General features: G+C 47.0%; 1 protein-coding gene and 2 non-coding genes across 3 annotated transcripts; 2 read left to right on the plus strand and 1 right to left on the minus strand.

Annotated features, from left to right (window-relative positions):
* The first annotated feature begins 17,973 nt into the window (after positions 1-17,973).
* TRNAD-GUC (transfer RNA aspartic acid (anticodon GUC)) lies at positions 17,974-18,045 on the plus strand. The gene has a single exon. It is a non-coding gene; the product is annotated as a tRNA-Asp (tRNA).
* A 135-nt stretch (positions 18,046-18,180) lies between these two features.
* Positions 18,181-18,252, plus strand: TRNAP-UGG (transfer RNA proline (anticodon UGG)). Its single transcript has one exon. It is a non-coding gene; the product is annotated as a tRNA-Pro (tRNA).
* Positions 18,253-18,594: 342 nt separating this feature from the next.
* LOC123161535 (jasmonate-induced oxygenase 4) lies at positions 18,595-21,489 on the minus strand. Its single transcript, XM_044579348.1, has 3 exons — positions 20,917-21,489; positions 20,070-20,391; positions 18,595-18,998 (listed from the first exon to the last, which is right to left on the minus strand). Exons 1-3 carry the CDS (start codon positions 21,384-21,386, stop codon positions 18,750-18,752), a joined length of 1,041 nt encoding a protein of 346 aa, XP_044435283.1. The 5' UTR covers positions 21,387-21,489; the 3' UTR covers positions 18,595-18,749.
* Between the last annotated feature and the right edge of the window lie 421 nt (positions 21,490-21,910).

Raw genomic sequence — 21,910 nt, forward strand, 5'->3', positions numbered from 1 at the left:
ACCCCTATATATAGTGGGGGGGAGAGGAGGGACTTCATACCTGAACGCCCTGGCCTTTGGTTGCCTCCTTCTCCCTCCCCAACACCTCCTCCACCTCCATAGTGCTTAGCGAAGCTCTGCCGGAGTACTGCAGCTCCACCAACACCACGCCGTCGTGCTGCTGCTGGTGCCATCTCCCTCAACCTCTCCTCCCTTCCTTGCTGGATCAAGAAGGAGGAGACGTGGCTGTTCCGTACGTGTGTTGAACGCGGAGGTGCCGTCCGTTCGGCGCAGGTCATCGGTGATTTGGATCACGTCGAGTACGACTACATCATCACCTTGCAAGCTTCCGCACGCGATCTACAAGTGGTATGTGGATGCAAACTCTCTCCCTAGACTCGTTGCTTAGATGAACTCATAGATGGATCTTGGTGAAACCGTAGGAAAAATTTTAATTTTCTGCAACGTTCCCCAACAGTGGCATCATGAGCTAGGTCTATGCGTAGTTCTCTTTGCACGAGTAGAACACAACTTTGTTGTGGGCGTGGATTTTGTCATCTTACTTGCCTCTACTAGTCTTTTCTTGCTCAACGGTATTGTGGGATGAAGCGGCCCGGACCAACCTTACACGTACACTTACGTGAGACCGGTTCCACCGACTGACATGCACAAGTTGCATAAGGTGGCTGGCGGGTGTCTGTCTCTCCCACCTTAGTTGGAGCGGAATCGATGAACAGGGCCCTTATGAAGGGTAAATAGAAGTTGACAAAATCACGTTGTGGTGATTCGTAGGTAAGAAAACGTTCTTGCTAGAACCCAATTGCAGCCACGTAAAAGATGCAACAACAATTAGAGGACGTCTAACTTGTTTTGCAGCGATTGATCATGTGATGTGATATGGCCAGAAGTTGTGATGAATGATGAATTGTGATGTATGAGATCATGTTCTTTGTAATAGGATTCACGACTTGCATGTCGATGAGTATGACAACCGGCAGGAGCCATAGGAGTTGTCATTATTTTTGTATGACCTGCGTGTCATTGAATAACGTCATGTAAACTACTTTACTTTATTGCTAAACGTTAGTCATAGAAGTAGAAGTAGTCGTTGGCGTAACAACTTCATGAAGACACGATGATGGAGATCATGATGATGGAGATCATGGTGTCAAGCCGGTGACGAGATGATCATGGAGCCCCGAAGATGAAGATCAATGGAGCTATATGATATTGGCCATATCATGTCACAACTATATAATTGCATGTGATGTTTATTATGTATTATGCATCTTGTTTACTTAGGACGACGGTAGTAAATAAAATGATCCCTTATAAAATTTCAAGAAGTGTTCTCCCCTAACTGTGCACCGTTGCTACAGTTCGTCGTTTCTAAGCACCACGTGATGATCGGGTGTGATGGATTCTTACGTTCACATACAACGGGTGTAAGACAGTTTTACACAGCGAAAACACTTAGGGTTAACTTGACGAGCCTAGCATGTGCAGACATGGCCTCGGAACACGGAGACCGAAAGGTCGAACACGAGTCGTATGGAAGATACGATCAACATGAAAATGTTCACCGACGATGACTAGTCCGTCTCACGTGATGATCGGACACGGGCTAGTCGACTCGGATCGTGTAACACTTAGATGACTAAAGGGATGTCTAATCTAAGTGGGAGTTCATAATTTGATTAGAACTTTATTATCATGAACTTAGTCTAAAACCTTTGCAAATATGTCTTGTAGATCAATGGCCAACGCTAATTTCAACATGAACTTCAACGCGTTCCTAGAGAAAACCAAGCTGAAAGATGATGGCAGCAACTATACGGACTGGGTCCGGAACCTGAGGGTCATCCTCATAGCTGCCAGGAAACAATATGTCCTAGAAGGACCGCTAGGTGACGCTCCCGTCCCAGAGAACCAAGACATTATGAATGCTTGGCAGTCTCGCGCTGATGATTACTCCCTCGTTCAGTGCGGCATGCTTTACAGCTTAGAACCGGGGCTCCAAAAGCGTTTTGAGCATCACGGAGCATATGAGATGTTCGAAGAGCTGAAACTAGTTTTTCAAGCTCATGCCCGGGTCGAGAGATATGATGTCTCCGACAAGTTCTACAGTTGTAAGATGGAGGAAAACAGTTCTGTCAGTGAGCACATCCTGAAGATGTCTGGGTTGCACAACCGTATAACCCAGCTGAACATTAACCTCCCAGATGAGGCGGTCATTGACAGAATCCTCCAGTCGCTCCCACCAAGCTACAAGAGCTTTGTGATGAACTACAACATGCAGGGAATGGAAAAGACCATTCCTGAAGTGTTCTCGATGCTGAAGTCAGCAGAGGCTGAAATCAAGAAAGAACATCAAGTGTTGATGGTCAATAAGACCACTAAGTTCAAGAAGGGCAAGGGTAAGAAGAACTTCAAGAAGGATGGCAAAGATGTTGCCGCGCCTGGTAAGCCAGTTACCGGGAAGAAGTCAAAGAATGGACCCAAGCCTGAGACTGAGTGCTTTTATTGCAAGGGGAAGGGTCACTGGAAGCGGCACTGCCCCAAATACTTAGCAGATAAGAAGGCCGGCAACACCAAAGGTATATTTGATATACATGTGATTGATGTGTACCTTACCAGTACTCGTAGTAACTCCTGGGTATTTGATACCGGTGCCGTTGCTCATATTTGTAACTCACAGCAGGAGCTGCGGAATAAACGGAGACTGGCGAAGGACGAGGTGACAATGCGCGTCGGGAATGGTTCCAGAGTCGATGTGATCGCTGTCGGCACGCTGCCTCTACATTTACCTACGGGATTAGTTTTGAACCTTAATAATTGTTATTTAGTGCCAAGTTTGAGCATGAACATTGTATCTGGATCTCGTTTAATACGAGATGGCTACTCATTTAAGTCTGAGAATAATGGTTGTTCGATTTATATGAGAGATATGTTTTATGGTCATGCTCCGATGGTCAATGGTTTATTCTTAATGAATCTCGAGCGTAATATTACACATGTTCATAGTGTAGATGCCAAAAGATTTAAAGTTGATAACGATAGTCCCACATACTTGTGGCACTGCCGCCTTGGTCACATTGGTGTCAAGCGCATGAAGAAGCTCCATGCCGATGGACTTTTAGAGTCTCTTGATTATGAATCGTTTGACACGTGCGAACCATGCCTCTTAGGTAAAATGACCAAGACTCCGTTCTCCGGAACAATGGAGCGAGCAACCAACTTGTTGGAAATCATACATACCGATGTGTGCGGTCCAATGAGCGTTGAGGCTCGCGGAGGATATCGTTATGTTCTCACTCTCACAGATGACTTGAGTAGATATGGGTATGTCTACTTAATGAAACACAAGTCTGAGACCTTTGAAAAGTTCAAGGAATTTCAGAATGAGGTGGAGAATCAACGTGACCGAAAGATAAAATTCTTACGATCAGATCGTGGAGGAGAATACTTAAGTCACGAATTTGGTACACACTTAAAGAAATGTGGAATCGTTTCACAGCTCACGCCGCCTGGAACACCTCAGCGAAACGGTGTGTCCGAACGTCGTAATCGCACTCTATTGGATATGGTGCGGTCTATGATGTCTCTTACCGATTTACCTCTATCATTTTGGGGATACGCTCTAGAGACAGCTACATTCACTTTAAATAGGGCACCGTCTAAATCCATTGAGACGACACCGTATGAATTATGGTTTGGCAAGAAACCTAAGCTGTCGTTTCTAAAAGTTTGGGGATGCGAAGCTTATGTCAAGAAACTTCAACCTGAAAAGCTCGAACCCAAGTCGGAAAAATGCGTATTCATAGGATACCCTAAGGAAACTATAGGGTATACCTTCTACTTAAGATCCGAAGGCAAGATCTTTGTTGCCAAGAATGGATGCTTTCTGGAAAAAGAGTTTCTCTTGAAAGAAGTAAGTGGGAGGAAAGTAGAACTCGATGAAGTACTACCTCTTGAGCGGGATAGTGACGCAGCACAGGAAACCGTTCCTGTGATGCCCACACCAACTGAAGAGGAAAACCATGATAATGATCAAGGTACTTCGGATCAAGTTACTGCTGAACTTCGTAGGTCCACAAGGACACGTTCCGCACCAGAGTGGTACGGCAACCCTGTCCTGGAAATCATGTTGTTAGACAACAATGAACCTTCGAACTATGAAGAAGCAATGACGGGCCCGGATTCCAACAAATGGCTTGAAGCCGTGAAATCCGAGATAGAATCCATGTATGAAAACAAAGTATGGACTTTGACAGACTTGCCCGATGATCGGCGAGCGATAGAAAACAAATGGATCTTTAAGAAGAAGACGGACGCGGATGGTAATGTTACCATCTATAAAGCTCGACTTGTCGCTAAGGGTTATCGACAGGTTCAAGGGATTGACTACGACGAGACATTCTCTCCCGTAGCGAAGCTAAAGTCCGTCCGAATCATGTTAGCAATTGCCGCATACTATGATTATGAGATATGGCAGATGGACGTCAAAACAGCATTCCTTAACGGGCATCTTAAGGAAGAACTGTATATGATGCAGCCGGAAGGTTTTGTCGATCCTCAGAACGCTAACAAAGTATGCAAGCTCCAGCGATCCATTTATGGACTGGTGCAAGCATCTCGGAGTTGGAACATTCGCTTTGATGAGATGATCAAAGCGTTTGGGTTTATGCAGACTTATGGAGAAGCTTGCGTTTACAAGAAAGTGAGTGGGAGCTCTGTAGCATTTCTCATATTATATGTAGATGACATACTCCTGATGGGAAATAATATAGAATTTCTGGACAGCATTAAGGCCTACTTGAATAAGTGTTTTTCAATGAAGGACCTTGGAGAAGCTGCTTATATATTAGGCATCAAGATCTATAGAGATAGATCGAGACGCCTCATAGGTCTTTCACAAAGTACATACCTTGATAAGATTTTGAAGAGATTCAGAATGGATCAGTCCAAGAAGGGGTTCTTGCCTATGTTACAAGGTATGAGACTGAGCTCAGCTCAGTCACCGACCACAGCAAAAGATAAAGAAGAGATGAGTGTCATCCCCTATGCTTCAGCCATAGGATCTATTATGTATGCCATGCTGTGTACCAGACCCGATGTAAACCTTGCCGTAAGTTTGGTAGCAAGATACCAAAGTAATCCCGGCAAGGAACACTGGACAGCGGTCAAGAATATCCTGAAGTACCTGAAAAGGACAAAGGACATGTTTCTCGTTTATGGAGGAGACGAAGAGCTCGTCGTAAAGGGTTACGTCGACGCTAGCTTCGACTCAGATCCGGATGACTCTAAGTCACAAACCGGATACGTGTATATGTTGAATGGTGGAGCAGTAAGCTGGTGCAGCTGCAAGCAGAGCGTCGTGGCGGGATCTACGTGTGAAGCGGAGTACATGGCAGCCTCGGAGGCAGCACATGAAGCGATTTGGGTGAAGGAGTTCATCACCGACCTAGGAGTCATACCCAATGCGTCGGGGCCGATCAAACTCTTCTGTGACAACAATGGAGCTATTGCCCTCGCAAAGGAGCCCAGGTTTCACAAGAAGACCAGGCACATCAAGCGTCGTTTCAACTCCATCCGTGAAAATGTTCAAGATGGAGACATAGAGATTTGCAAAGTGCACACGGATCTGAATGTCGCAGATCCGCTGACTAAACCTCTCTCGCGTGCAAAACATGATCAACACCAGAACTCTATGGGTGTTCGATTCATCACAATGTAACTAGATTAGTGACTCTAGTGCAAGTGGGAGACTGTTGGAAATATGCCCTAGAGGCAATAATAAAAGTATTATTATATTTCATTGTTCATGATAATTGTCTTGTATTCATGCTATAACTGTATTATCCGGAAATCGTAATACACGTGTGAATACTTAGACCACACTATGTCCCTGGTAAGCCTCTAGTTGACCAGCTCGTTGTGATCAACAGATAGTCATGGTTTCCTGACTATGGACATTGGATGTAGTTGATAACGGGATCACATCATTGGGAGAATGATGTGATGGACAAGACCCAATCCTAAGCATAGCATAAAAGATCGTGTAATTCGTTTTGCTAGAGCTTTGCAAGTGTCAAGTATCTCTTCCTTCGACCATGAGATCGTGTAACTCCCGGATACCGTAAGAATGCCTTGGGTGTACCAAACGTCACAACGTAACTGGGTGACTATAAAGGTACATTACAGGTATCTCCGAAAGTAGCTGTTGGGTTGACACGGATCGAGACTGGGATTTGTCACTCCGTATGACGGAGAGGTATCTCTGGGCCCACTCGGTAATGCATCATCATATTGAGCTCAATGTGACCAAGGTGTTGGACACAGGATCATGCATTACGGTACGAGTAAAGTGACTTGCCGGTAACGAGACTGAACAAGGTATTGGGATACCGACGATCGAGTCTCGGGCAAGTAACGTATCGATTGACAAAGGGAATTGCATACAGGGTTTGATCGAATCCTCGACATAGTGGTTCATCCGATGACAACATCGAGGAGCATGTGGGAGCCATCATGGGTATCCAGATCCCGCTGATGGTTATTGACTAAGAGAGTCTCGGTCATGTCTGCATGTCTCCCGAACCCGTAGGGTCTACACACTTAAGGTTCAGTTACGCTAGGGTTATAGGGATATGTATATGCAGTAACCCGAATGTTGTTCGGAGTCCCGGATGAGATCCCGGACGTCACGAGGAGTTCCGGAATGGTCCGGAGGTAAAGATTTATATATGGGAAGTCCTGTTTCGGGCATCGGGACAAGTTTCGGGGTTATCGGTATTGTACCGGGACCACCGGAAGGGTCCCGGGGGTCCACCGGGTGGGTCCACCTGTCCCGGGGGGCCACATGGGCTGTAGGGGGGTGCGCCTTGGCCTAATGGGCCAAGGGCACCAGCCCCACATAGGCCCATGCGCCTAGGGTTCAAGGGGGGCAAGAGTCCTAGGAGGGTAAGGCACCTCCTAGGTGCCTTGGGGGGAGGGAAAACCCCCCTTGGCCGCCGCACCCCCTAGGAGATTTGATCTCCTAGGGCCGGCCACCCCCCCTTGGCACCCCTATATATAGTGGGGGGAGAGGAGGGACTTCATACCTGAACGCCCTGGCCTTTGGTTGCCTCCTTCTCCCTCCCCAACACCTCCTCCACCTCCATAGTGCTTAGCGAAGCTCTGCCGGAGTACTGCAGCTCCACCAACACCACGCCGTCGTGCTGCTGCTGGTGCCATCTCCCTCAACCTCTCCTCCCTTCCTTGCTGGATCAAGAAGGAGGAGACGTGGCTGTTCCGTACGTGTGTTGAACGCGGAGGTGCCGTCCGTTCGGCGCAGGTCATCGGTGATTTGGATCACGTCGAGTACGACTACATCATCACCTTGCAAGCTTCCGCACGCGATCTACAAGTGGTATGTAGATGCAAACTCTCTCCCTAGACTCGTTGCTTAGATGAACTCATAGATGGATCTTGGTGAAACCGTAGGAAAAATTTTAATTTTCTGCAACGTTCCCCAACATGCTAACCCATGGTCTTCGTGAGAGTTCTTTGTGGGGTTAGATTGCGGTGTGCAAGTTCAAGTGATGCATCACGAAGAGATCAAGTGCTTGAAGTTTGCCGTCCATTGTGGTGACAATGGACTTGTGAAGATGAGCGGAAGAGTGGCTCACCCATAGTGGAGTATGGGGGAGCAATCAACTAGTCTTCATCGAACCAACGCAATCAAGAAAGGTGGTCCAACTTGAGGGAGTCAAGATCGTCATCATCTAGCTCAAGTGGACCATGTGCAAGGCAAAGGTTTGCCCTTGATAGGTTTTCTATTTTATCGGTCTCATGGTAGTTGTGGGAGACCGGGTTATAGGATCGTTTGTCGTACTATCAAGGGGGCCTCTCGATGAGTTGCTTGATCGTATCATTCGTTGAGAGCTCAAACCATTGCATCCTTGCATCATCTTTATTGGTTCTTGTTTGGTTCTTCTCCTTGTGAGATTTGGAGCTTTTGGTCATGTTCATGTCAAGCTCGAGTTCATCGAAAACGGAGTTCATGCATCTTCTATGATGTTTTCGATGTTGGAGGGTATGCCGGTTCTTCTCTCTTGGAGGTGTCACTCCTTTGTTTGCTAAGCATACCTCCCCTGTTTTGATGCTACTCGTTGTCTTGTTTCAAACAAGCTTGAGTTTGCTCAATTCGGAGCTCATTTGCAGAAGTTATGGCAGTTCTGGTTTCCTTGGAGTATTCGTTGTTTCCGTGGTAGTGGCTTGAGGATGGCGCCAGCGGTAGTACCGTGGTCCACAGCGGTAGTACCGCCGAAGCACTCAAGCGGTAGTACCACTCCCAGAGCGGTAGTACCGCTCCCCAAGCGGTAGTACCGCTCCCCAAGCGGTAGTACCGCTCCCCAAGCGGTAGTACCGCTCTCCTAGCGGTAGTACCGCTTGTGGTCTTCGGCCGTAGTACCGCAGTGGTTCCGAGCTACTACCGCCTCGATTCGAGACCGTCATTTTTCGTGTCGGGTTTTGCGGTACTAAGTGCGGTAGTAGTGGCGGTAGTACCGCTCCAAGCGGTAGTACCGCGCCTACTCCCACGATAGTACCGCTCTGGGGCCAGGGCCCTGTCCTCCTCGTCAGCGCGGCAGTACCGCTGGGTGAGAGCGGTAGTACTGCCCTCAGCGGTAGTACCGCCCTTCCCAAGTGGTAGTACCGCTCTGTGCGTGGCTGTTCAGTGGGGGTAATGGTTGGATTGGTTCCCCCACTATATAAAGGGGTCTTCTTCCCCATTGAACCTTATCCTTTGAGCTCGTGTTCTTTCCCCATTGTTGACCTTCTTCGAGCTTGCTAACTCTCAATCCCTCCATGGATTCTTGCTAGTTTTTGAGGGAAAAGAGAGAGGAGATCTAGATCCACGTTTCCACCAATCACTTTCTCCTCTAAGTGAGGGGAACCCCTTGGATCTAGGTCTTGGAGTTCTTCGTGTTCTTCTTTCGTTCTTCCTCTCATTTTCCTCCCTAGCATTAGTTGCTTTGGTGGGATTTGGGAGAGAAGGACTTGGGCACTCCGTGTGCCCTTGCCATTGCATTTGGTGCATCGGTTTGAGTTCTCCACGGTGATTCGTGGAAGTTACAAGTTGAGAAGCTTATTACTCTTGGGTGCTTGGTACCCTTGAGCTTGTTCCTCTTGGGTGCTTGGGCGCCCTAGACGGTTGGTGGTGTTCGGAGCTCAATCATTGTGGTGTAAAGCTCCGGGCAAGCGTCGGGGTCTCCAATTAGGTTGTGGAGATCGCCCCGAGCAATTTGACGGGTACCGGTGACCGCCCCAAGGGTTGCCAAAGTGTACGGGTTCGGTGACCGCCCCCAAGGGTTGCCATTTGTACGGGTTCGGTGACCTCCCTCAAGGGTCCCTTAGTGGATTCATGGCATCTTGCATTGTGCGAGGGCGTGAGGAGATTACGGTGGCCCTAGTGGCTTCTTGGGGAGCATTGTGCCTCCAAACCTCTCTAAACGGAGATCAGCATCCGCAAGGGTGTGAACTTCGGGATACATCGTCGTCTCTGCGTGCCTCGGTTATCTCTTACCCGAGCCCCTTTACTTATGCACTTTACTTTTTGATAACCATATTGTTCTTTGTCATATATCTTGCTATCACATAGTTGCTTATCTTGCTTAGCATAAGTTGTTGGTGCACATAGGTGAGCCTAGTTGTTGTAGGTTTTGTGCTTGACAAATTAACCGCTAGGTTTATTCCGCATTTGTTCAAGCCTAAACCGTAATTATTTTAAAGCGCCTATTCACCCCCCCCTCTAGGCGACATCCACGATCTTTCAGTGTTATTCTAGTATGAACTCTTTTATAGATCGATCTGAACGGATAACTTTGAGGTGGTTTCGTACCCTACCATAATCTCTATGTTTGTTCTCCGCTATTAGTGTCTTTGGAGTGACTCTTTGTTGCATGTTGAGGGCTTGTTATATGATCTATCTATGTTATTATTGTTGAGAGAACTTGCACTAGTGAAAGTATGAACCCTAGGCCTTGTTTCCTATCATTGCAATACCGTTTATGCTCACTTTTACCGCTCGCTACCTTGCTGTTTTTATAATTTAAGATTACAAATACCCTTATCTACCATCCATATTGCACTTGTATCACCATCTCTTCGCCGAACTAGTGCACCTATACAATTTGCCATTGTATTGGGTGTGTTGGGGACACAAGAGACTCTTTGTTATTTGGTTGCAGGGTTGCTTGAGAGAGACCATCTTCATCCTACGCCTCCTACGGATTGATAAACCTTAGGTCATCCACTTGAGGGAAATTTTCTATTGTCCTACAAACCTGTGCACTTGCAGGCCCAACAACGTCTACAAGAAGAAGGTTGTGTAGTAGACATCAGATCCCATCTCAGATTTCATGGCCTCAAGCCATTTTGCGGAATCTGGGCTCACCATTGCTTCTTCATAGTTCATAGGTTCACCTTGGTCAAGTAAAATGACCTCCAGAATAGGATTACCGTACCACTCTGGTGTGGATCTTACTCTGGTTGACCTACGAGGTTCAGTAGTAACTTGATATGAAGTTTTATGATCAACATCATTAGCTTCCTCACTAATTGGTGTAGGTGTCACATGAACCGGTTTCTGTGATGAACTACTTTCCAATAAGGGAGCAGGTACAGTTACCTCATCAAGTTCTACCTTCCTCCCACTCACTTCTTTCGAGAGAAACTCCTTCCCTAGAAAGGATCCATTCTTAGCAACAAATGTCTTGCCTTCGGATCTATGATAGAAGGTGTACCCAACAGTTTCCTTTGGGTATCCTATGAAGACACATTTCTCTGATTTAGGTTCGAGCTTATCAGGTTGAAACTTTTTCACATAAGCATCGCAGCCCAAAACTTTAAGAAACGACAACTTTGGTTTCTTACCAAACCATAGTTCATAAGGCGTCGTCTCAATGGATTTCCATGGTGCCCTATTTAATGTGAATGCAACCGTCTCCAAAGCATAACCCAAAAATGATAGCAGTAAGTCAGTAAGAGACATCATAGATCGCGACATATCTAGTAAAGTACGATTACGACGTTCGTACACACCATTACGTTGTGATGTTCCGGGTGGCGTGAGTTGCGAAACTATTCCGCGTTGTTTCAAATGAAGACCAAACTCGTAACTCAAATATTCTCCTCCACGATGAGATCATAGAAACTTTATTTTCCTATTACGATGATTTTCCACTTCACTCTGAAATTCTTTGAACTTTTCAAATGTTTCAGACTTATGTTTCATTAAGTAGATATACCCATATCTGCTCAAATCATCTATGAAGGTGAGAAAATAACGATACCAGCAGCGAGCTTCAACATTCATCAAACCACACACATCAGTATGTATGATCTCCAACAAATCTGTTGCTCGCTCCATTGTTCCGGAGAACGGCGTTTTAGTCATCTTTCCCATGAGGCATGGTTCGCAAGTACCAAGTGATTCATAATCAAGTGATTCCAAAAGTCCATCAGTATGGAGTTTCTTCATGCGCTTTACACCAATATGACCTAAACGGCAGTGCCACAAATAAGTTGCACTGTCATTATCAACTCTGCATATTTTGGCTTCAATATTATGAATATGTGTATCACTACTATCGAGATTCCATATAAATAGACCACTCTTAAAGGGTGCATGACCATAAAAGATATTACTCATATAAATAGAACAACCATTATTCTCTGATTTAAATGAATAACCGTCTCGCATCAAACAAGATCCAGATATAATGTTCATGCTTAACGCTAGCACCAAATAACAGTTATTTAGGTCTAAAACTAATCCCGAAGGTAGATGTAGAGGTAGCATGCCGACGGCGATCACATCGACTCTGGAACCATTTCCCACGCGCATCGTCACCTCGTCCTTAGCCAATCTTCGCTTAATCCATAGCCCCTGTTTCGAGTTGCAAATATTAGCAACAGAACCAGTATCAAATACCCAGGTGCTACTGCGAGCATTAGTAAGGTACACATCAATAACATGTATATCACATATACCTTGTTCACCTTGCCATCCTTCTTATCCGCCAAATACTTTGGGCAGTTCCGCTTCCAGTGACCAGTCCCTTTGCAGTAGAAGCACTCAATCTCAGGCTTAGGTCCAGATTTAGGTTTCTTCTCTTGAGCAGCAACTTGATTGCCGTTCTTCTTGAAGTTCCCCTTCTTCTTCCCTTTACCCTTTTTCTTGAAACTGGTGGTCTTATTGACCATCAACACTTGATGCTCCTTCTTGATTTCTACTTCCGCAGCCTTTAGCATTGCGAAGAGCTCGAGAATTGTCTTATCCATCCCTTGCATATTATAGTTCATCACGAAGCTCTTGTAGCTTGGTGGCAGTGATTGAAGAATTCTGTCATTGACACTATCACCCAGAAGATTAACTCCCAGTTGAATCAAGTGATTGTTATACCCAGACATTTTGAGTATATGTTCACTGACAAAACTATTCTCCTCCATCTTGCAGCTGTAGAACTTATTGGAGACTTCACATCTCTCAATCGGTGCATTTGCTTGAAATATTAACTTCTACTCCTGGAACATCTCATATGCTCCATGACGTTCAAAACGTTGTTGAAGTCCCGGTTCTAAGCTGTAAAGCATGGCACACTGAACTATCGAGTAATCATCAACTTTGCTCTACCAGACGTTCTTAATGTCGTTAGTTGCATCTGCAGCAGGCCTGGCACCCAGCGGTGCTTCCAGGACGTAATTCTTCTATGCAGCAATGAGGATAATCCTCAAGTTACGGACCCAGTTCATGTAATTGCTACCATCATCTTTCAACTTTTCTTTCTCAAGGAACGGAATAAAATTCAACGGAACAATAGCATGGGCCATCTATCTACAACAACATAGATATGAAAAATACTATCGGGTACTAAGTTCATGATAAATTAAAGCTCAATTAATCATACTTAAGAACTCCCACTTAGATAGACATCCCTCTGATCATCTAAGTGATCACGTGATCCAAATCAACTAAACCATGTCCGATCATCACGTGAGATGGAGTAGTTTTCAATGGTGAACATCACTATGTTGATCATATCTACTATATGATTCACGCTCGACCTTTCGGTCTCCAGTGTTCCGAGGCCATATATGCATATGCTAGGCTCGTCAAGTTTAACCCGAGTATTCTGCGTGTGCAAAACTGGATTGCACCCATTGTATGTGAGCGTAGAGCTTATCACACCCGGTCATCACGTGGTGTCTCAGCACGAAGAACTGTAGCAATGGTGCATACTCGGGGAGAACACTTATACCTTGAAATTTAGTGAGAGGTCATCTTATAATGCTACCGTCGATCTAAGCAAAATAAGATGCATAAAAGATAAACATCACATGCAATAAATATAAGTGATATGATATGGCCATCATCATCTTGTGCCTTTGATCTCCATCTCCAAAGCACCATCATGATCACCATCGTCACCGGCGCGACACCTTGATCTCCATCGTAGCATCGTTGTCGTCTCCCCAACTATTGCTTCTACGACTATCGCTACCGCTTAGTGATAAAGTAAAGCAATTATAGGGCAATTGCATTGCATACAATAAAGCGACAACCATATGGCTCCTGCCAGTTGCCGATAACTCGGTTACAAAACATGATCATCTCATACAATAAAATTTAGCATCATGTCTTGACCATATCACATCACAGCATGCCCTACAAAAACAAGTTAGATGTCCTCTACTTTGTTGTTGCAAGTTTTACGTGGCTGCTACAGGCTTAGCAAGAACCATTCTTACCTATGCATCAAAACCACAACGATATTTCGTCAAGTTAGTGATGTTTTAACCTTCACAAGGACCGGGCGTAGCCACACTCGGTTCAACTAAAGTTGGAGAAATGGACACCCGCCCGCCACCTCTGTGCAAAAGCACGTCGGTAGAACCAGTCTCGCTTAAGCGTAGGCATAATGTCGGTCTGGGCCACTTCATTCAACAATACCGCCGAACCAAGGTATGACATGCTGGTAAGCAGTATGACTTGTATCGCCCACAACTCACTTGTGTTCTACTCGTGCATATAACATCTACGCATAAACCTGGCTCGGATGCCACTGTTGGGGAACGTAGCAATTTCAAAAAAATTCTACGCAAGATCATGGTGATGCATAGCAACAAGAGGGGAGAGTGTGTCCATGTACCCTTGTAGACTGAAAGCAGAAGCGTTATGACAACGCGGTTGATGTAGTCGAACGTCTTCACGATCCGACCGAACCAAGTACCGAACGCACGGCACCTCCGAGTTCAGCACACGTTCAGCTCGATGACATCCCACGAACTCCGATCTAGCAGAGCGTTGCGGGACAGTTCCGTCAGCACGACGGCGTGATGACGGTGTTCATGATGCTACCGACGCAGGGCTTCGCCTAAGCCTCGATATGATATTACCGATGTGGAATATGGTGGAGGGGGGCACCGCACACGGCTGGGAGAGATCAACAGATCAACTTGTGTGTCTATGGGGTGCCCCCCTACCCCCGTATATAAAGAAGCTAGGGGGAGGCAGCCGGCCAGGAGGAGGAGGGTGCGCCAAGGGGGGAGTCCTACTCCCACCGGGAGTAGGACTCCTCCTTTCCTAGTAGGAGTAGGAGAAGGGGGGAAGGGAGGGCGAGAGGGGAAGGAAAGGGGGGCACACGGCCTGCCCTGGCCGCCCCTCCTCTTCTCCACTAGGGCCCATGAGGCCCAATAAACCCCCCGTGGGGTTCCGGTAACCCCCCGGTACTCTAGTATATGTCTGAAACCTCCCGAAACCATTCCGGTGACCAAACATAGTCGTCCAATATATTGATCTTTACGTATCGACCATTTCAAGACTCATCGTCATGTCCGTCATCATATCCGGGACTCTGAACTACCTTCGGTACATCAAAACACAAAAACTCATAATACCGATCGTCACCGAACTTTAAGCGTGCGGACCCTACAGGTTCGAGAACTATGTAGACATGACCGATACACGTCTCCGGTCAATAACCAATAGCGGAACCTGGATGCTCATATTGGCTCCTACATATTCTACGAAGATCTTTATCGGTCAAACCGCATAACAACATATGTTGTTCCCTTTGTCATCGGTATGTTACTTGCCCGGGATTCGATCGTCGGTATCTCAATACCTAGCTCAATCTCGTTATCGGCATGTCTCTTTAATCGTTCTGTAATGCATCATCCCGCAACTAACTCATTAGTCACATTGCTTGCAAGGCTTATAGTGATGTGCATTACCGAGAGGGCCCAGAGATACCTCTCCGACAATCGGAGTGAAAAATCCTAATCTCGATCTATGCCAACCCAACAAGTACCATCGGAGACACCTGTAGAGCACCTTTATAATCACCCAGTTACAGTGTGACGTTTGGTAGCACACAAAGTGTTCCTCCTGTAATCGGGAGTTGCATAATCTCATAGTCATAGGAACATGTACAAGTCATGAAGAAAGTAATAGCAGTAAACTGAAACGATCAAGTGCTAAGCTAACGGAATGGGTCAAGTCAATCACATCATTCTCCTAATGATGTGATCCCGTTAATCAAATGACAACTCATGTCTATGATTAGGAAACTCAACCATCTTTGATAAACGAGCTAGTCAAGTAGAGGCATACTAGTAACACTATGTTTGTCTATGTATTCACACATGTATTATGTTTCCGGTTAATACAATTCTAGCATGAAAAATAAACATTTATCATGACATAAGGAAATAAATAATAACTTTATTATTGCCTCTAGGGCATATTTCCTTCAGTTACCGTGAAGGGATTGACAACCCCTTTATCGCGTTGGTTGTGAGGTTCTTGTTTGTTTGTGTAGGTGCGTGGGACTTTTGAGGAGCCTCCTACTGGATTGATACCTTGGTTCTCAAGAACTGAGGGAAATACACGCTACTTTGCTGCATCACCCTTTCCTCTTCAAGGGAAAACCAACGCAGTGCTCAAGAGGTAGCAGTGATCAACTTGGGCAAGAGGACCCTGCCTGTAATATGGTTTTGTGTCAAACACTTGCTCTTCCTGCTCGCTCTCAATGATCATGGTGTGCAAGATGACACAGCAAGTCATGATCTCCCACATTTGATCTTTCGACCAGGTCTGAGCAGGGAACCGGACAACAGCAAATCGAGATTGGAGCACACCAAATGCCCGCTCGACATCCTTCCTGCAAGCCTCCTGAACCTTCGCAAAGAAGGCATTCTTGCCTCCTGGCATAGGGTTTGAGATAGTCTTCACAAATGTCGACCATCTCGGATAGATGCCGTCAGCTAGGTAGTACCCCTTGTTGTAGTGTCGCCCATTGACCTCGAAGTTCACCGGAGGAGAATGACCTTCAACAAGCTTGGCAAAGAAAAGGGAGCACTGCAGGACGTTGATGTCATTGTGAGTTCTTGACATCCCAAAGAAAGAGTGCCAAATCAAGAGGTCATGTATGGACACTGCCTCAAGTACCACACTGCAACCGCCTTTGCGCCTTTGTACAACCCCTGCCAAGCAAATGGACAGTTCTTCCATTTCCAATGCATGCAGTCGATGGTTCCAAGCATCCCAGGAAATCCTCTTGCTGCATTCTGTGCTAGGATACGAGCAGTGTCTTTCGCATTGGGTGTTTGCAAGTATTGCGGTCCAAACACTGCCACCACTGCCCTGCAGAACTTGTAGAAACACTAAATGGTGGTGGACTCGGCCATGTGCCCATAGTCGTCGAGTGAATCGTCGGGAGCTCCGTATGCAAGCATCCTCATAGTTGTCGTGCATTTCTGGATTGAGGTGAATCCAAGTGTGTCAGTGCAATCCTTCTTGCACTTGAAGTAGTTGTCGAACTCCTGGATGGAATTCACAATCCTGAGGAAAAGATTTCGGCTCATCCGATAACGGCGCCGAAATATTTTCTCACCGTGCAATGGAGCGTCGGCAAAGTAGTCGAAGTAGAGCATGCAGTAGCCTTCCAGACAATGTCGGTTCTTTGCTTTCACCCGCCCCGGCGCTGAGCCACCTCGCCGCGGCTTTTCACTGCTCACGAGCAGGTCGGCGAGGGCAGTGAGCACCATGAGATGCTCCTGCTCATGGACGTCGGCTTTGGCTTCCTCCTCCAGCAACACTGCGAGCGCCTCCTCGTCGTCCGAGTCCATCGCCGGGCCGGGCAAATTACCGAAGACCTTGCGGGCGAGGTGGGCGCACACCCACCGGTGTACAGGCCCTGGCCGGAACGCCGAAAAAGTTGGCCGGACGGCGGTGGAGAGGCTGCCTCGGCGAAACCTCTTCTTTTTTTGGCGGGGAATGGTCTATCTAGCTGTGGTGGGCGGTGAACGGTGCCGGGATCGGTAGAGTGGCGGCCGAGCGCGGGGGGGTCGGAGGCAAATCTGGACGGTCGGCTTGACTTTTCGCCTGACAATGTGGCCCCAGGTGCGCTTTTCCCTTGCGCCGGAGCCCCGAGCGCCTCCCAGTGCGTCGGGTTTGGCCTGCGATCGCCAGGCGCAAAAACGGACCGAGCCGGCGGAATTCAGCGTCTTGGGGGCGCGACTGAGGCGTTTTTTCGGTGCCGGCGGGGAAAAAACGCCTGGGGAGGGCCTGTTGGGGGCGCAGCTGGAGATGCTCTATTTGCTCTAGCTCTCTCCTTCCCAACGCCGGCTCACAGTGTGCCCTCGCGACTCCCCTCATCACTCATCGGTGTTGTGCCGAGCCGTCACCACCTCTCCCCACGCCTCCGCTATCGCTCCACTCGTCGCGCCTCCTCGCGGGGCTGGCCAATTGGTGTCCGACCTCCGCTGCGCGCCGTCGGCACAGGTGCTCCTCCATGGCCTCTCTCTCTCTATCCATTTGAAGGAATCCTCATGGCACCGATCTCGTTTGCGGTTTTGTCCATTTCAGCTAGCCCTATTCTGGATGAGTCTTTGAGTTCTCAAGATTCAGCCCTTACATATGCTTGCCGCCAATGAAAAACCGTCCAAGTCGTTGTAGTATAGTGGTAAGTATTCCCGCCTGTCACGCGGGTGACCCGGGTTCGATCCCCGGCAACGGCGTAATTTTTTCTCTCCCTTACTAAAAAGGATTCGCGGTTATTATTCTCTGATCTCCTGAACACATTGCCCAGCCGTGCTTGTGGCCGATTTTCTAAGTATGTTATATACTTTTCCGTTTAACTATTACTATCAATTGGGCGTTTGGTCTAGTGGTATGATTCTCGCTTTGGGTGCGAGAGGTCGCGAGTTCGATTCTCGCAACGCCCCAATTTTTTTGTTTTTATTTAATTTTCTTCTCACCCCTGGTTTTTTTTTCCTGGTGAACGCCTGTGCCACTGTTGAGAAAAAGGGCTAGCACTTGTGTTTACTTACACTAGATAGATCTCACATTTATCCTCCAGAAAAAATTATACGGTGGCAAAAAAAAAACTCGCTGGCAGATTGTACCTGCATTTTCTTTCATTATTAGGGATGAAGAGAACTTGTGTTCTCACTTGTGTCCAATAATCCCTCCGTCTCAAAAATAAGTGCCGTTAATTTAGTACAACTTTGTACTGGGGATGGAGAGAGTACTACATAACATGGGTCGATCAAAAGAGACATGAATTATTGATCATAGCATTCAACTGCACAAAGCTAGAGTAAAATTTCACACAAACAAATCACATTATATACAATCTTGTTTTCCACCTCTTTATTGACCAAGTTTGTCAGGTTCGCGTTGTGTGTGTAACAAATTTTGTGGCACATTTCAATGGCCCTGTCTATTGCTCCATCAGGAGGGCGTCGATATTGCGCTTGCCCTCTGGGCCTTTGCTGTACCAGGATGAGACATAGTCGCCGTAAACCACATCCTTATACTTCTGCGGATGGTCCTTGCTCACGAGCTGGGGGGCAGTACATATTTTCTGAGATTTAGGTGGATCGTAGAACGTCGCCACTGACAAGCGGGCACGGTCGGCGTTGACCACAGCTCGATGCACGGCGCTCTTGTATCTTCCATTGGTTATGATCTGAATCATGGTAGAAATCATGAGCAACATATGAAAGAACCATTTAGCAACTATGCAGGAGGAGATCTTCAGCTTAAGTTTAGAATCAACGATTTGGTCAGAGACCATGTCAATCCAATGGAAGATAACAAAATGTACATGCAGAAGTCAATCTAGTGAAAACATAACAAAATGTTCATACAGAAGAAGCGTGGCCATATGATAAGATTTGCACTTATTCACCAAAACATTGAACATAAAGCATAAAAAAGAACGCTAAATAAACAGGGATTAATTAGCATTCTGCATGTAAACAGAAGAAAGAAAATTGTGTCATGATGCTCAATCAGTACATTATGTGCTGCCCCGCCAAACAATTGTAATGGTTGGTGTAATGAAGTTTACTGACAAATTGTTCCTGACGTTTTACTAAATTTTAGCTGATGGAATATCAAGCAGCACATCCTTGAACTAGTAGTAGGTTTTATTCCTACCAGTATTCCAGCATCTGTTGATTTTGATCAGATTCATACAAGCTATCTAGAAATATTGAATTGAAGTCGTCCAAAATAGAACAGGGTATGGTAAGTATATATGTTAGACAGACCCTAGAAGTCATATCACTGATTGATTAGAGGGAATGAGAGTTTAAGTGGGAAGGGGAATGGGAGTTGAGAAAGCCAATTCCCACCATTTTCTTCCGACGGGATACCCTGTTAATTCGCGGGCAGAGTTTCATCCCACACTAATTCCAATCATATACCAACAAGGGAATGGAAGTAAAAGTCTACTTAAAGGGCAGCCCGGTGCATGTAGCTCCCGCTTGCGCAGGGTCGGGGAAGGGTCTGACCACTTTGGGTCTATAGTACGCAGCCTTTCCCTACATTTCTGTAAGAGGCTGTTTCCAGGACTTGAACCCGTGACCTCATGGTCACAAGGCAGCAGCTTTACCACTGCGCCAAGTAAAAGTCTACTTCCCATTGCCTAATCCCTCCACAAACTCCCTTGTGCAAACTCCCATTCCCCTGCCCAAGGGATTGCCAAACAGGACGTTAAGTAATAAACACATAAAAGCATGTGGAGGTATTTTACCTCTGTCTGGTCAGACAGAATTACAAGGATTGCATCAGGCACAGGATGCACAGGTATCCACATCCCATCCTTGAATACCTCAAGTCCACCCACATCATCTTGTATTAGAAGTGTTATTGCGCCAAAGTCAGAATGAGATTGCAATCCGAGAGCAAGATCTGGCTGTGGACAAGGGGAGTAGTAGCTAACGGTGATGTTCTGATAAGCTTCTCCCACCGCTTCTTGCAGGTAGGAGGGTGGCAAGTTCAGACTTTCAGAGATGATGCACAGCAATCTTTGGGCAAGGACTTTCATGCTGTCGCTGTATTTCACAACAGTGTCCCTGCAAACATTGCAGATATATTAGGCTATTTGTTCTCGTAAAAAGATAGTTAATGTGATAGATATTGTAGAAACAGGGGCAATGATACAAGGTAGCTCATGAGATGTATTAATGAATCTCAGTAGCGATGTGTCGTCCTACAGTAGTATCTGGCTGAATTTCTACTCAGAATCATATTCTGAAAGAACCTATGTAGACAACTAGAAAATCACACTGAAATGGTCATTTCTAGATAGTACTAGAAATTAAATCGCATGGGAAAAAAATCGCGTGTGAAATACTGGTCCGAGAGAATGGCGAGATAAAGTTTTTCCTGAACCTAAACATGAATCTACAACAGAGACAGTGTGCTTTGTCCCCAATTCTTTTACTCAATCCTGCATCTGAGCATGTAATTCATGTTTTTGTTATTAGTGAATTCCTCATAAAATGGCCAAAGCAGTCCAAAAATTCTAGTATAAAAGATATGGAGCGTGCACATTTAACGCGTAGGAGCTCATCCAGAGACTACCCTGCAGTCTGTACCTGTATCCTGGGACGAAGTTGGGCCACCGGGCGGGGTCGCGGCGGGACTCGGGGAGGGTGTGGTGGTCGAAGTAGTCGCGCCAGTCGAGCACGGAGTCGTCGTTGGCGAGCATGCGGCTGCCGTAACCCTCGGCGGCGGCGCCCCTGGCCGGGTCGCAGCCGAACCGGAGCTTCTCCGCCATGGGCGCGCGGAAGAACGCCAGCCCGGCGGCCCGCATCGCGTCGAGCAGCTCCGGCGGGGCCCCGTGGTTGACGACGTGGAAGGCGCCCCACTCGGCGCACGCGCGGCCGACCGCGTCGGTTGTTGCGGCGGCGGCGTCCGAGAGGTCCAGGACGGGGACGGAGAGGGAGGCGGCGGGGGAGGTGGAGGGGCCCGCGCGGAGGTCGGGCGGCTGGATGTACTGCGCCGGGAGGCTGGGCATGCCGGCGTCGGCCAGCGCCTGGACGCGGGGCGCCGCGGCGGTTTCCATCGGAGCAGCGGGATTCGGCGACTACCCACCGGTGGCGTGGTGGTCACAGCTACGGTGCTGGTAAGACCGACCCACGAATGGAGATTTTTTTTTCCTTCAGAATTTCAATCTCTGCTAAACCAGGAGTACAAACAACCCTGGAAAGAAACCATGTGATACATATGGTAAGCAACCTAAATTATAAAAAAACAAAAAATACAGAAATTATATTGGAGTCCTTGGGCCACACTTTTTTCTCCCTCGCCTGTATGGGCGATGGCGCGTCTTTGCATGACACTCCATCTTCAGAGTAAACTTGTCGTTGTTGATCACAGAAAGGAAGTCATCAAGGGCCACAACTTCACTGGCCTAACACCCTTGAGAAGAAGTCATCACAAACCAGAAGAGTTGAAAATCCGAGAGCATGCCTCATTATTCTCATAGGTGTCACACTGGCATGAGAGAACACACCGACGTGACAAAGATGAGACGAGAGCACCAGACTACATGAGAAAGTTGTCGGTGTCGTTGTATTGATGTACCGT

This window comes from Triticum aestivum, chromosome 7B (genome assembly GCF_018294505.1).
Source record: "Triticum aestivum cultivar Chinese Spring chromosome 7B, IWGSC CS RefSeq v2.1, whole genome shotgun sequence".
NCBI classification, from domain to species: Eukaryota; Viridiplantae; Streptophyta; class Magnoliopsida; order Poales; family Poaceae; genus Triticum; species Triticum aestivum.